Here is a 15,514-nt window from a genome sequence, read left to right as displayed (position 1 = left end):
GATTTGACCTCATAATGCGGTAATGGCACAACTCTCACTACAAATGTCGGATGGGGGTGTAATACCTACCGATTCGAAGCTATGAAACAGGGCTACAACAATGCAGAAGGGCACTCAATCCAGTTCCTAGCTTAACTAGGTCGAAAGTGCCAAATACTATACCAGAATTACCAAAACAGGTTTGCAAAACACAGAAAACTGTAATTACTATAACTCAGTCTATACAAGTCCAAATGCCGAAATTCCAAAGGCATATGATAGCTAAGACATCCAGTAACATTTTATCAGAAGACACCAACTTCAAAATCCAAACCAAATCCAGTCAAAATAGGCAATTACTATCGCAGTTCCGCACATTCTGTTCACCAAAAACAGCAACAGTAAAAACGGCATAACTCTCTCTATACTACTCCAAATTCCCTGAAATTTTGCAGGCACTTCTTACTCACCAATACCTACAACTTTCATGTTTTGAGCAAAGTCCAATTCGGCCTCTAGCTATGACCTAAAATTTCGGACAGAATAGGGGATTTAAGAACCCTAACTTTTCAATTTTCACACCAAATCCAAAATTGATTGCATTTAACCACAATTCACACTCACTAGAGTCATTTCCAACCATTACAATCCATCATACAAGCACCCAACATCAAGATCATATTAAACCAGAAAAATCATCAATAAAATGAAAAACTTCACCAAATCACTTCAAACCAAGATAAAACCAGAAATTCCAGCACTTCAAGCACTACTAAGCATAATTTAAGCTTCATAGGGTGTAAGAGGGTGTTCAAGCTTCACTTACCAAGAAACAAGAGAGAAGAGGTTGTTGAACACCTTAAACCTTCAACCAAGCTTCAATAAACAACTTACTAGCACTAGAAGGTAAGATTGTATGGAATGGAATTGGATGTAACCAATGTTTTTGGTTGATTTGCAACAAGTAGAAGCTTGAATGGTGAAGAAAGTTTCTTCCTTCCTTGCTCAAGGTGGCCGGCCAACAAGAGAAGAAAAATGGTGATTTTTTTGTGCATTTTTTTGATATATAATCCTTTGGTCAAAAAAAGTCAAAATTGGGAATAGTAATTCTTAAAAAAACTTCCAATGAGGAGGTGACAACAAGAGAAGAAAAATGGTGATTTTTTTGTGCATTTTTTTGATATATAATCCTTTGGTCAAAAAAAGTCAAAATTGGGAATAGTAATTCTTAAAAAAACTTCCAATGAGGAGGTGACACTTGTCACCTCCATAAATGCATTCTTATCTTTCTTTCCTCTCTCACATCAATCACTTCACACATTCTACTAATCTCTTAACACCCGATAAATTTTAAACAGTATCCGAAACTTAACCTTATTGGCCGAATTTTTCCGAACTTTTCGCACTAGTGGGTCCCACGTCCACTATTTACTCTTAATTTTCTAAAATTTCTCCAATGCTAGAAAAATCATCTTAAAACTATATTTACTCGTAAAAATAATCTAGAAAATTTTCCGGATACAGAAAGTGTAGAAACAAGCCATTGACTATAAGAAAGCCTAGAAAAATTATAAAACCTAATAAATGGAAAAGTTACGGGTTCTCACACTCTCTCCCCCTTAAAGAAATTTCGCCCTCGAAATTTTCTTATCAACGGAATCTATCAAATCTAAAGTACCCAACGGACCATACCTTCTACGTCCTCAGACGAGTCAGGCTTAACAACACCGTTTATATCTTAATTAAGAGTGATCAGGCTTAACAATACCCGAATAGACCACGCGAAGTTCCATGGAATCACATTTCTAGTTCGCCCAAGTCCTTTTTAACCTAGGCTCTCATCTCTTCCGTATCCGGGCACAAGAATCCCATCTAAGATAATTCACAACTCGAGCCGGCCGGTCCCAAGAGTAAACCATCCTTATTAAAGATTCCTACCCGACATACATACCTAGCTTCCTCGAGTCCTATGATAATGATTCGTACACTTATCACATGCCCGGTTCATAACTTACGCTCAAACGAGCACTTAGACATATTCATGAAATTAGGACCACAACACCACTTGGCCCAGTCTCACTCCGCGCAGAGACCACGCGAAGTGGCTCTGATACCAATTGTGACAGCCCCACTTTCCCCTAAGGCGAACCAAAGGGGTTAGCGGACTGCCTGCCCAGCTCTCGCCAGGACTACGGATCAAATTAGAGCTATCTATTGCGATCCGGAACTTACAAACGAGCGTAAACAGGTCAAAATGGTAAAATAACCCAAAATAAAAAATGAAATCCGGAGTCGGTCATGAATAGTAACCGATCCGTCAAAACCCAACCGAAAGAGCACGCAAACATTCACATCTGAACTTTAGCGATTACAATCCAAAAGGACATACAAAAAGCTTTCAAAAGATAACACATATACACGGTTTGCCAAATCAAAAGAGAAACGCCCCAAAAGTACACTTAGGGTTTTAATACATGAGCTATACAAAAGATATGTTCAACTAGCTCAAGTCGGCAACCGATTATCAAATCCAGTCCAAAAGTATTTATTTTTCCTGTAAGGAAAACAAAAGGAACAGAACGGGGTGAGCTTGCGTTCAATGAGGTACCAAACAGATAGCATTAAAATCATGGCATTTCACATTTAACAAATCAGATACACATGTCAGATGTAAAGCAAAGGAACCAATGATTCAAATCAGAAGGATACGGGTGGCTCTCAGGAGCCAAATTTCCAGCGCAATACTTGATCCTAACCGGTTGACTCTCCGTCAACGTATATAGAACCAATGCGTCCGTAGACCCCTCTTATCACCGAATTCCGTCCACCAAACACCCCTTTACCGGGCCCGCTCACCTCAAACGAACAAAAATGGTAATACTCGAGTATACCCGGAATCAAGGGTCTCAATACCCAAAATCCCCGAACAGACTACCGTGGTTCGTTATCTAATCGTCCAGGCCCTTGCCGGCCCGACTCGAATAACTTAGCCACAGGATTGAGCTCATAGGTCATAGAAATCCGAACAGATGCAGACACAGATAACAGATTCAAATTTTGCATAGTAAATTGGCATATGAACAGACTAGAGAACGAGTGTGATAAAGTACACCCTCGTCTCGAACAAATAAACAGATTGCAGAGCAGAAATCAAGTTAAACAGCAATGGAGGGGAGTGGTACACTCACCGGCTCAACTTCAAAAGTTTTCACTTCAGATTGGCCTTAATCGCCAAAAAACCCTAAAATAATCAAAATAAATCAATTGAAGGTTTTACTTCCAGAATCGAGTAAACACAATGCACATGAGGCTCGACTACTAGTCGTATGCCTCGCCAAAATAATTACTAATGCAAGGGTGGAAAACATGATTTTCTTGGAAACAAAAAGGTAACATGAAGACTTAGGCGCAAACAACCCAAAAGCCTTTCATTCTACCAAAAGGCAAATCCAACTTAAAGGAACCAACGGCCTAGAAAATCGGGCAGCACTTCCCCTAAAATTCTTACTTTTCCAGCCATTAAGGCTTCATTATTTTTCTTCAATCACAACCCAACAACACACAGACAAGCATTTCATGTCAAGAGCCGTTCCATAGGCTCACAATATCATAAAACAAGAAACCATACCGAGCCATAAACAACACCAATTCACAACCCCAATAGGGTTTTATAAACATATACCAGCATGAAAGCAAACCAGAAATTAAGAAAGGGCTTTAACCTAAGCCTTGATAAGAAAACCGGATTTGACCTCATAATGCGGTAATGGCACAACTCTCACTACAAATGTCGGATGGGGGTGTAAGACCCACCGATTCGAAGCTATGAAACAGGGCTACAACAATGCAGAAGGGCACTCAATCCAGTTCCTAGCTTAACTAGGTCGAAAGTGCCAAATACTATACCAGAATTACCAAAACAGGTTTGCAAAACACAGAAAACTGTAATTACTATAACTCAGTCTATACAAGTCCAAATGCCGAAATTCCAAAGGCATATGATAGCTAAGACATCCAGTAACATTTTATCAGAAGACACCAACTTCAAAATCCAAACCAAATCCAGTCAAAATAGGCAATTACTATCGCAGTTCCGCACATTCTGTTCACCAAAAACAGCAACAGTAAAAACGGCATAACTCTCTCTATACTACTCCAAATTCCCTGAAATTTTGCAGGCACTTCTTACTCACCAATACCTACAACTTTCATGTTTTGAGCAAAGTCCAATTCGGCCTCTAGCTATGACCTAAAATTTCGGACAGAATAGGGGATTTAAGAACCCTAACTTTTCAATTTTCACACCAAATCCAAAATTGATTGCATTTAACCACAATTCACACTCACTAGAGTCATTTCCAACCATTACAATCCATCATACAAGCACCCAACATCAAGATCATATTAAACCAGAAAAATCATCAATAAAATGAAAAACTTCACCAAATCACTTCAAACCAAGATAAAACCAGAAATTCCAGCACTTCAAGCACTACTAAGCATAATTTAAGCTTCATAGGGTGTAAGAGGGTGTTCAAGCTTCACTTACCAAGAAACAAGAGAGAAGAGGTTGTTGAACACCTTAAACCTTCAACCAAGCTTCAATAAACAACTTACTAGCACTAGAAGGTAAGATTGTATGGAATGGAATTGGATGTAACCAATGTTTTTGGTTGATTTGCAACAAGTAGAAGCTTGAATGGTGAAGAAAGTTTCTTCCTTCCTTGCTCAAGGTGGCCGGCCAACAAGAGAAGAAAAATGGTGATTTTTTTGTGCATTTTTTTGATATATAATCCTTTGGTCAAAAAAAGTCAAAATTGGGAATAGTAATTCTTAAAAAAACTTCCAATGAGGAGGTGACAACAAGAGAAGAAAAATGGTGATTTTTTTGTGCATTTTTTTGATATATAATCCTTTGGTCAAAAAAAGTCAAAATTGGGAATAGTAATTCTTAAAAAAACTTCCAATGAGGAGGTGACACTTGTCACCTCCATAAATGCATTCTTATCTTTCTTTCCTCTCTCACATCAATCACTTCACACATTCTACTAATCTCTTAACACCCGATAAATTTTAAACAGTATCCGAAACTTAACCTTATTGGCCGAATTTTTCCGAACTTTTCGCACTAGTGGGTCCCACGTCCACTATTTACTCTTAATTTTCTAAAATTTCTCCAATGCTAGAAAAATCATCTTAAAACTATATTTACTCGTAAAAATAATCTAAAAAATTTTCCGGATACAGAAAGTGTAGAAACAAGCCATTGACTATAAGAAAGCCTAGAAAAATTATAAAACCTAATAAATGGAAAAGTTACGGGTTCTCACAGAAGTCACGCGTGAGCAAGTCGAGGTCATGGAACCTTCTCACAAGAACTCCCGGACTGAACACCCGGAGCCCGTCCGGAGGCTCCCCAGGGAAAATCTCTCCCCCCGGAGAGAGAGACAGCAGGTGCGGGACAAACTGGACCTACTTCTGGACCCAGAAGCGGACAGGTACATTGCTTCCCCCTTTGTGCTCGATATCGAGGAGTTTCAACTGCCCGCGAAATTCAAAATCCCGAACATGAAGCCTTACGACGCAACTACGGATCCGGAAGACCACCTGTTTGTGTTCATGACGCAGATGCGTTTACAAACAGCCGCGGATGCGGTCAGGTGCAAGACCTTCCCAATGTTCCTAGAAGGAAGGGCTCGGCAGTGGTTCCAGGGGCTTCCCCCCAGATCGATCAGTTCTTTCACTCAGCTCGCACGGCAGTTCTCAGCACAGTTCGTTTCTTCACGAGCTTATTCTAAAAGCACCGCGCACCTCATGACTATCCAACAGAAGGCCGAGGAGTCCTTGCGCGAGTACATGGTGCGCTTCAATAATGAGTCCCTTCAGGTTCGAGATCGCGACGACAAGGTGGTCATGGCCGCCTTCATCAACGGGCTGCGCAAGCAAAAGCTGTACACCGAACTGGTGGAGAGACCTCCCAAGACAGTTCGGGAGATGTTAGATCGAGCCCATGAGAAGGCCAACGCGGAGGAAGCCAATCACCTTAAGAGTGCACAAGAAAAATTAAGGGATGACAAGCGCAGGAAGGGCGCCGACCAAGTGAGGGCACGGCCTGACCCGGGAAGGAGGGGTGCTTATGACCGCCTCCCCAGGAGTAGCCCGATGGGAGGGGACAAGTCCTGGACTGGCCTCACGGCACCCAGAGCTCGAGTGCTCGCAGTAATGGAGCAGGAGGGGCTATCCCGACCTCCTCGACCTTTGGTTGGGGACAAAAGCAGACGGGATCAAGGTCTGTATTGCGCTTATCATCGGGACGTAGGGCACGATACGGAGGACTGTCGTCACCTCAAGAAAGACATTGAAAAGCTCATCAAACGAGGTCATCTGGGGCAGTTTGTACGAGAGGAACGAGCTGACCAGCAACGGGGAAGGCCCAGGTCAGAACGTCCGAGCTACCTGCGGGACCGGCCTCAGGGGCCCCGGGGCCGAACTCCCGAGCAGGAAATATAGAACCTGGCGGGGGTGATTAACACCATCGCCGGAGGACCTGCGGGTGGAGATAGCCATGCAGCTCGGCGGCATAACCGTCCCCCTCCCACGGGGGAGAGCTCGGCCAAGCGTTTGAAGATGTATGAGGAAATAATCTATGGACCTGAAGACGCAGTCCCTTTGGCCTCTAATAACCATGAAGCCATTGTGATAGAAGTCATCACCTGTAACTTCAAGGTGAGGAAAGTGTATATAGACAACGGGAGTGCCATAGACGTGCTTTATTATAAGACCTTCAAGGAGCTGCAGCTGGAGGATAGACAGCTTGTACCGGTTCGAACTCCGTTGATCGGCTTTGCTGGTCCTCCTGTGAGGCCGGAAGGGATGATCACTCTCCAGGTCACGGTGGGAGTGGCCCCAAGGTGCCGGACGATCCCGGTAAACTTCGCGGTGGTTAAGGAGCCGTCATCCTACAACGTAATCCTGGGACGTCCCACGTTGAATGCCCTCCGGGCTGTTTGTTCTACCTTGCACCTCAGCATGAAATTTCCTACTTCTGCGGGGGTGGCTGAGGTGCTGAGAGATCCAGAAGTGGCAAGGGCGTGTTATATTGCCACCCTCAAGGGTAAAGAAAAACTGGTAGCTCAGACAATTTGTTTGGAATCCTGGGAACCCCTGGAGAAGGGAGAAAGATTGGAGACAGACGAGGGATTGGCCGAGCTGCCCGTCCAGCCCGACCGACCTGAGCGCACAGTAAAGGTCGGCGCCGGCCTGGGTGAGCTGATCAGAAGCTCTTTGGAATCTCTCTTGGAGGAGTACGCTGAGATTTTTGCTTGGAGTGCTGATGACATGCCAGGAATCCCCACCGAGCTGGCAGTTCACAGGCTACATGTGGATCCCAACGTCCGGCCAGTAAAGCAGAAGAAGAGGAACTTCGCTTCTGAGCGAAAGGAGGTCGTCAAGAGCGAGGTAGGAAAGTTGCTGGAGGCTAAGATCATTAAGGAAGTCTACTTTCCGACCTGGCTGGCCAATCCGGTGCTGGTCAATAAAGAAGAGAAAGCTTGGCGGATGTGTGTGGATTTCACTGATTTGAATAAGGCTTGCCCAAAGGACTGTTACCCACTCCCACGAATTGATCAGCTCGTGGACTCAACAGCGGGCTATGAGATCTTCTGTTTCTTGGACGCCTTTAAGGGGTACCATCAGATAGCCCTAGACGAGGAGGATCAAGAGAAGACCTCATTCATCACCGAGGACGGAACATATTGTTATGTTACCATGCCGTTTGGGCTAAAGAACGCAGGTGTGACCTATCAGAGGTTGGTGAACAAGCTGTTTAGAAATCAGATCGGTCGGAACCTGGAAGTCTACGTGGATGATATGTTGGTAAAAAGTCGGACCCAGGAGCAGTTAATCTCCGACCTGAGGGAAATTTTCGAGGTCCTTCGGAGTTCGCGAATGCGGCTGAATCCCAAAAAATGTACTTTTGGGGTCAGGTCGGGAAAGTTCCTGGGCTACATGATTTCTAAGGAAGGGGTGAGAGCTAACCCAGATAAGATCAAGGCTATCATAGACATGGCTCCACCCCGGAATATTAAGGATGTGCAACGCCTAACGGGGAGGATGGCAGCCTTGAACAGGTTCCTGTCCAAGTCGGCAGTTCGGGGTTCGCCTTTCTTCAAGGCCCTGAAAGGAGGTCGGCAGTTTGAGTGGAATCTGGAATGCCAGAGGGCGTTCGATGAGCTGAAAGCCCACCTCGCTCGGTTGCCAGCCATAACATCTCCCGAATTGGGAGAGACCCTGTTCATGTACTTGGCTGCGGGTGAGGGAGCTGTTAGCGCGGTGCTGGTGCGGGAGGAGAACAAGGTACAGAAGCCCGTATATTATGTTAGCCGCGCCCTGCAGGGGGCCGAGGCTAGGTACTCGGCGGTGGAGCGATATGTTTTGGCATTAGTACACGCAGCTCGGAAACTCAGGACGTACTTTCAAGCTCACCCCGTAGTAGTCATGACGGACCAGCCCCTGAAGCAGATCCTTTCCAAACCCGAGTCCTCGGGTCGAATGGTGAAATGGGCTGTGGAATTGTCCGAATACGACCTGGGATATCAGCCCAGGACGGCCATCAAAGCCCAAGCCCTGGCGGACTTCATAGCGGATGGTGTTTCTTTTGGATTGCCCGAAGCTGAGGTCGGTCATGTCAGGGACGTACAGGCCAGGAAAGATGGAGAAGATGCCAAAAAGGCACATAACGGACAAGCAGCGAAGCCCTTACAGACCCCAAAGACTACCAAGGCCACTCAGGCCCGAGAAGCAGTAGAGGTCTTACAGGCCAGAGACGCTGCTGAGGTCGTCCAGGCCATACCGGTAGCGGAGGATGGACCGTCCGAAGAAGCAGCTGAGGCCCAGCAGGCCGAAGAAGCTGCCAAGGACAGGCAGGCCGGAGAAGCGGCTGAGGTCGAACGAACCCAAGGAACTGTCCAGGTCGGAAAGACCAAGGAGGCAGCTAAGGTCGGGCGGGCCGAAGATGCCGTTGAGGCCATGCATCCAGAAAAAGCGGTCAAGGCAGACCTGTCTGGGAAGGCTGCTCGGGCTGGAAAGGACACAGAAGCGGCAGATCCCACCTGGACATTGTACGTGGATGGCGCATCAAGTAAAGAAGGATGTGGTGCAGGGCTCTTCTTAATTAGCCCCACTGGGGAGGAGTTACCCTACGCCCTGAGGTTTGATTTTAGAGCCTCTAACAACGAGTCAGAGTACGAGGCTCTGATTGCGGGGATAGAGATGGCCCGAAGGTTGGGGGCCAGATCGATAAAAGTCTACAGTGATTCACAGCTGATAGTGAACCAAGTAGGGGGGAGCTATGAGGTCAAAGAAGGCTCACTAAGAAAGTACGTGGCTAAAACATGTGAACTGAAGGGTCAGTTCGAGCAGTTCACGCTCGAGCAGATTCCACGGAGCCAGAACAAGCGAGCCGACGCCCTGTCTAAATTAGCCTCCACCTCGACTGGCTTCTCAGGTCGGGAAATACTGGTAGAGGTCGTCAGAAGTCGGGCCTATGAACAGGTAGGCGCTGCAGTCATTCGGGTAGTGAGCTCCTGGATGGATCCTATCATTCAGTATCTGGTTCGTGGGGAGCTTCCACCAAGCAGGACGGAGGCTCGCAAAATCCTCATCAAGTCACAGAAGTACGCACTCACACATGAAATTTTGTACAGGAAATCTTACTTGCAGCCCTGGTTGAGGTGCATAACGCCTGAGGAGGGCAACTACGTCTTACGCGAGCTGCATGAAGGCATCTGCGGCAACCACGTCGGCCCGAGAGTGTTAGCCAAAAAGGGGATGTTGGCTGGATACTATTGGCCAACCATCTTTAGGGATTCGGCTGAGCTGGTATCCAGGTGTAGGTCTTGCCAGCTGCACGCCCCCGTACATCACACCCCCACTCAGGAAATGATTCCTCTCAGCAGCCCGTGGCCATTCTTCCAATGGGGTATTGACCTGTTAGGACCGTTTCCCCGAGCCCTCGGGGGCTGTGAGCACTTGGTAATAGCCATTGATTACTTCACCAAGTGGGTAGAGGCCGAACCCCTCAACACGATCAGCAGCAGATCGATCCAGAAGTTCCTTTGGAAGAGCATAGTCTGCCGATTTGGCATACCGAAGGTTCTTGTCTCAGACAATGGCAGACAGTTCGCTGACCAATCCCTTCAAGAGTGGTGCACGGAGCTCGGCATCCAGCAGCACTTCTCCTCAGTAGGGCATCCCCAGGCCAATGGGCAGGTCGAAAATGTCAACAGAACCATCCTGCATGGCCTAAGGACGAGGTTAGAGTCCGCCCGAACTAGTTGGATAGAGGAGCTACCTACCATACTATGGGCTTACCGGACAACACCTCGAACAGCCACCCAGGAGACTCCATTCGTCTTGACGTATGGGGTCGAGGCGGTAATACCCGCAGAGGTCGGAATACCCTCAGGTAGGGTGCAACACTTTGTGGCTCAAGATAATGAGGAGGAGATGCGGCTTAACTTGGACCTGATCGAACACCGAAGGGAAGAGGCGGCTATACGGATGGCTAAGTACAAGGGCCAGGTCGCACGCTACTACAATGCTAGGGTAAGACACCTTTCTTTCAAGCCAGGAGACTTGGTGTTACGCAAGAACTCCGTCAGCCGAGCTGTGGGCGTGGGAAAGCTAGACCCAAATTGGGAAGGTCCCTACGTGGTGAAGGAGGTCGGCCGGGCAGGTTATTCCAAGCTGGCTCGCCTGGATGGAAGCGAAGTCCCGCGTACCTGGCACAACTCAAACCTGAGACTTTTTCTTTAGTACCCTGCCCGAGCTGAGGTGACCAGCTGGACAGGTCTGCTCTTTGCTTATCTAGCTCGCTTTACTAGTTCACTTTATTAGTTAGCTCGGCCTGGACGAGCGTTCCGCAACCTAGAAGTTTTTCCTGAAGCTGAGGTAGTCGGCTGGACAGATTTATTCTTCATTAGTTCAGTACTAAGAATTATGAATGTACTCGAAAACATGAAATAAAAGAAAATTTTTACAAGTGTTGGGTAAGAAAAGAGGCTGTTCATTCCATTTCAAAAGGACATACATAAGGGGGGCCATACAAAAGCGAGCTGGCCGAGCTCGGATCTAAGCCTAGCCTAATAGACCTGCCTAAGGCACTACCTTCCTAGTTCTCCCCTTGCTGTTCTTGCTCTTGCTCAGGGGAGGTCGCGGGCAGGGCAGGATTGGCGACCAAGGCAGCCAAGTCGCGCCCATTGGAGTAGCCCGTGACGAGTCTGTCAATCTGATCGGCAGCCTGGGGATTATAATCAGGCCACCTGCTCAGGTCAAAACCTGGCAAATTCAAAGACAGAACATCCGCCATGGCCTTGGTGTAGCCGAGCTGCAGGACGGGGCCATTCAAGATGGCCAGATCATCCATAAAGGCCTCGGACTTCTTAAAATCTTGAACGCCTAGCTGGCGCCCTTCCTTCCTGGCCGCTTCCACCAGCTCGACTGATTTCTTCTGCTCACTCTCTAGCTGGGAAGTCAGCTCGGCGGACTTTTTTTTCTCAAGCTCGCAGGCGGCCTGGGAGTCGGCGAGCTGCTTTTTCGTTGCCTCCAGCTCTGCCTCGGTCGCTTCGAGCTGACTGGATAGCTTGTTCTTGGCAGCATCAGCCTGGGAGAGATTCTCTCCCATGTTTTCGTATCGCTGAGCCAGCTCGGCACCGGCGACGTTGAGCTGCAGGTCCAACTATGAGAAGTCTATGGATTAAGGATACTAGTAAAAGTACCAAGTGAAGAAGTTACCTGGGCTGCGCTCAGGTAGTAGTGCGACAGCAACTCGGAGTTGGATGCGAGCTGGATAAAGTGATGGTCGCGGGGGAGCACCGAACCTTTGACGAGCTCTCGAGCAGCCTCTGGAAACTGAGCTCGGTCATTCATCGACAACCCCCACTTCGGGCAGAAATGGAGTGGGTGGGGATGTGGGCCCAGCTCGGTTGGGGGCTTGAGAGGAATGATGTTCCTCGTCCGCCACATCGAAGGAGGCGACTCAGATGAGGCCTGCAGCTCGGCAGTGTTGACCCCATAGTGCTCCGTGGACGCGCCAGTAGGAGATGGTTGGGGCGTAGGTGTAGCCGAGGTGGTCGCCTCGGTCCTGGCTTTCTTGGCAGTAGTCTTCCTCCTCTTCTTTTTGGGTTCCTCCAAGGGGGTAGACTGAGCTGCGGGAATAGGCTCTGGTGGGGGAGGGGCCACGTCACCAGGAGCTGAGGAGGGTACCGAGGTAGCCGCGCGCGAGCTGCCTGTCCCTCCTATGTTCAGAAGCTGGGAGAACCTCTTCACTGAGAGCAAAGAAAGGGGTCAGTTCGTGCGACAAAGGAAAAGAAATGAAAGCAAGGAAAAGAAGATCAAAGGGATTACAAGCTGTAAGCTCCTCGGGTGTGAGAGGTCGTAGGTCAGGCGCAGGGTCGTTCACCTCTGCTCGAATCAGCCCCGCCGACCGGAGCTGGGCATTGCTAAATTCCTTCACCGATAATCGAGCATCCGAGCTGACCAGGAGGTCCAGTTCGGCCGCAGGAAGAGGTGAAGGAATGGGGTCGGACACCTGGGTCTCCTCCCTCCAGGTCAGGGGAGGGAAACCCGTGTTCTTCACATAGAAGAACTGAGCTTTCCAGCCCTTAATGGAAGAGGGGGTGTGCGTGAACAGCTCGCGGGTTGGGAGTTCTCCCCCGCTCCTGCGAGCAAAATAGAACCAGCCATGAACTGGCCCGCTCACTTTCATCTGAAAGAACGACCTGAAAAGGTCTAGAGAGTAGGGAACTTCGAGGACTCGGCACATAATAAAAAAGCCGAGGATCGATCTGATGGCGTTTGGAACGAGCTGGGTTATACGAATTCCCCAGAAGGTTAGAATTTGGTAAAGGAATTGGGGAATGGGAAGACGGAGACCAGCTATGAGCTGATCCCTGTAGATAGCCACAAACTCAGAAGGAGGTCGGCAAGCGTACTCCCCTGGTCGGGCAGCCCTGGCCTCGAACTGAAGGGGGATATCATACCTCCCCACCAGCTCGTCGACACTTCCCTGGTCTAGGATAGGGGGGATAAGCTCGACTTCCCCGAAGTCGATATCCGGCCCCCTGGAAGGTCCCGCCCGGGTCCGAGCTGGAGTTACCTCTAGGGGAATCCCTAGGTCGGCAGCTCCAGCGTCAGGCCGGACAGGTTGGGTGGGTTGGTCCATCTCTAAAGTAGGAGAATGAATGGGGGAAGGAAGATACTCTGACGAGCTGGAAGAAGAAGAGCTAGAGGAGGAAGAGATTATTTCTATAGGTGCAGGTCGGACTACTCTACGCCTAGGTGCCGAGCTGGTGATGTCTGAGTGCGTGGAGGAAGAAGACATAAAAGGGAAAAGAAGACTTACTAGTGGATGAAGAGCTGATATGTGCTTAAGGGAAAGCGCTACTCTGGAACTCTCTAGACGGGGAGCGAGCTGGTAAAATTTGTGAAGGAGGAGAAATGAGAAAGGAAGCATGAAAGTGACGTCTGGTAGGGCCTATTTATAGGCCACCAGGGCGGGAAGTTGAAGAGTCCTGAATTGAAATCTCAAAATTTATTGCTGAGAAACCGTCACCTTGGAAAACGTTTGAGCTAACAACTACCGTCATGGGCGGACGTGACCCCTGAAGTGACGGTTATGACAGCATGCGTGGCGGTTATCCGTACAAGGTGCACGGTCGTGGGATCGTGGGTCCCATCCCTGGCAGACCTGACGCCTCGAGATTTGGTCTAAATTCACGCGACCCCTCGGTGACTCTAGACTCAAGGGGGGCTAGTGTAGTGGGGCAAATCCGCGCATGACATATGTTAGGTCGGTAGACCACACGCGGCAGGTCGGCCGTGGGTACCTCGAGGCTGGCATGGGCCAGCTCGGCCTAAGAAAGCCAGCTCGGCGTGTCGGAGGTCTCCTATGATGGGCTTGATGGGCCGCCGTCTCCGAACATTTAGGGGCCGCCGCGGGAAACCCTAGGAAGACTCCGAACCCTAAGGGAACTTTGACTCCCATAAGGAAACTATAACTCGAACGGTCCTATATATACTCCACTATCAAGACTACACAAGGTACGCCCACGAGTATTCTCTACTATTACTATATCCTTCTACGACCAAACTAACTTGACCGTCGGAGTTATCCCAGGGACATCAGTCCCGCCTCCGTTCTCTCTTCTCAGGTCACCTAGCACGATCCCAGCTCAGCTTTTCCCAACCAGGTCGGCCGCATCAGCTCGGACACGGTTTTCGACAGTCGCATCAAATTACAAAACGTTTTTACTAAGACTCGGTGGTGCCTCTTTCGGGTTTAGGGTCTAGGATTAAAAAAAAAAAAAAGAGAAGAAAAGGATTTCGTTATCTTGTACGGCAATACTGTCAATCATTTCTATCCTGATTGAAGCTTGGACGTGTTGAATAATCCGAGAAGGTTACAGGCTCACGCAAAATATATCACACCTTGTTCTTCGTGGATGACCTAATTAACTTTCTCACACCTGCTAAAAGATATTAGTACTATTAATTAAGCTATTCTTAATTTATTAACATGTAGAACAACAATTAAATCTTTTGATTATTACTCGTTGTAATAAGGAGCCATGAGATGCAAATGGTTTAACTGTTTTTTTTTTTTTTTGGCCTTCCTCGATTATATAATTTGGCCTTGCCAACATGCTCAAGAAAAGCGGTCTAAAGAATTTTAAAAGCCATCGAAACAATGCGGTTTCCTTTTGCTTCTTCTCAATTTACGGGATCAGACCTGCAAAATAAGGATTGGAATGCATTTATTATTTCAGATCTTCTTTGGAGGGGCACGAGTTTTTTGATGTATGGATAAGCTCGGGACGGCGTACAGGTGGCGGTGGAGAAATTTCATTTTCATCTGACCAGAAAGTCAAAGAATAGACCGGATTTTGGTTCAGACATATGCAATCCAACGATCTGGATTCGGGCCCACAAAGGCACTTCAACGTCAAACCGACGATAAGAGAGGATAATTCCACGCAACCAAATCAAGTTGCAATTTGCAAAATATTTCTGTCAAGAAAAAATGGCGTCTTACTTTTCTGTCGGGCAGAGAAGTGGGGGAATATTACAGCTGCCAGATTACCGTTTGTGTATAATAGTTGACCATTACTGCTACGTTTCTCCTCCTCTAGGCTCTATAGGTGATTTGCCATGTTAACAAAATAATCGAAAACTATTTTTTTAAAAAGATTTCGTCAAAGTCAAAGCAGAAGTGCAGGCTGGTAGATCATTCTTCAAATTATTAACAGCTAACTGGTGTTTGCCTTTTTTTTTTTCGAAACGGAATTAACACACATACACATAATTAGATAGACACGAGAGTTAACGGATAAATCGATCTGAAAATAATTTAAAGGAATCCCACAAAAAATTCACGTTGAGCCAATCGGTGGTGTTTGCATTTGCAAAGAGTCATCTAATTATTAGCTTAATAATTCGTTGAAAGTGGGTTTTTATATTCATTCATAGTTGGTGGCGT

General features: G+C 47.4%; 1 protein-coding gene across 1 annotated transcript; it reads left to right on the top strand.

Moving 5' to 3' along the window:
- Positions 1–5,607: 5,607 nt before the first annotated feature.
- Positions 5,608–6,489, top strand: LOC140020392 (uncharacterized). Its single transcript, XM_072071566.1, has one exon. It carries the CDS (start codon positions 5,608–5,610, stop codon positions 6,487–6,489), a length of 882 nt encoding a protein of 293 aa, XP_071927667.1.
- Positions 6,490–15,514: the final 9,025 nt, after the last annotated feature.

The sequence above is a fragment of the Coffea arabica genome, chromosome 1e (assembly GCF_036785885.1).
Source record: "Coffea arabica cultivar ET-39 chromosome 1e, Coffea Arabica ET-39 HiFi, whole genome shotgun sequence".
Classification (NCBI taxonomy): domain Eukaryota; kingdom Viridiplantae; phylum Streptophyta; class Magnoliopsida; order Gentianales; family Rubiaceae; genus Coffea; species Coffea arabica.
This window is presented reverse-complemented; position numbering and strand designations above follow the sequence as displayed.

Bases quoted from the DNA above. Each gene is read 5' to 3' on its own strand.
- LOC140020392 (XM_072071566.1), top strand. From the start codon at position 5,608: ATGCGTTTACAAACAGCCGCGGATGCGGTCAGGTGCAAGACCTTCCCA.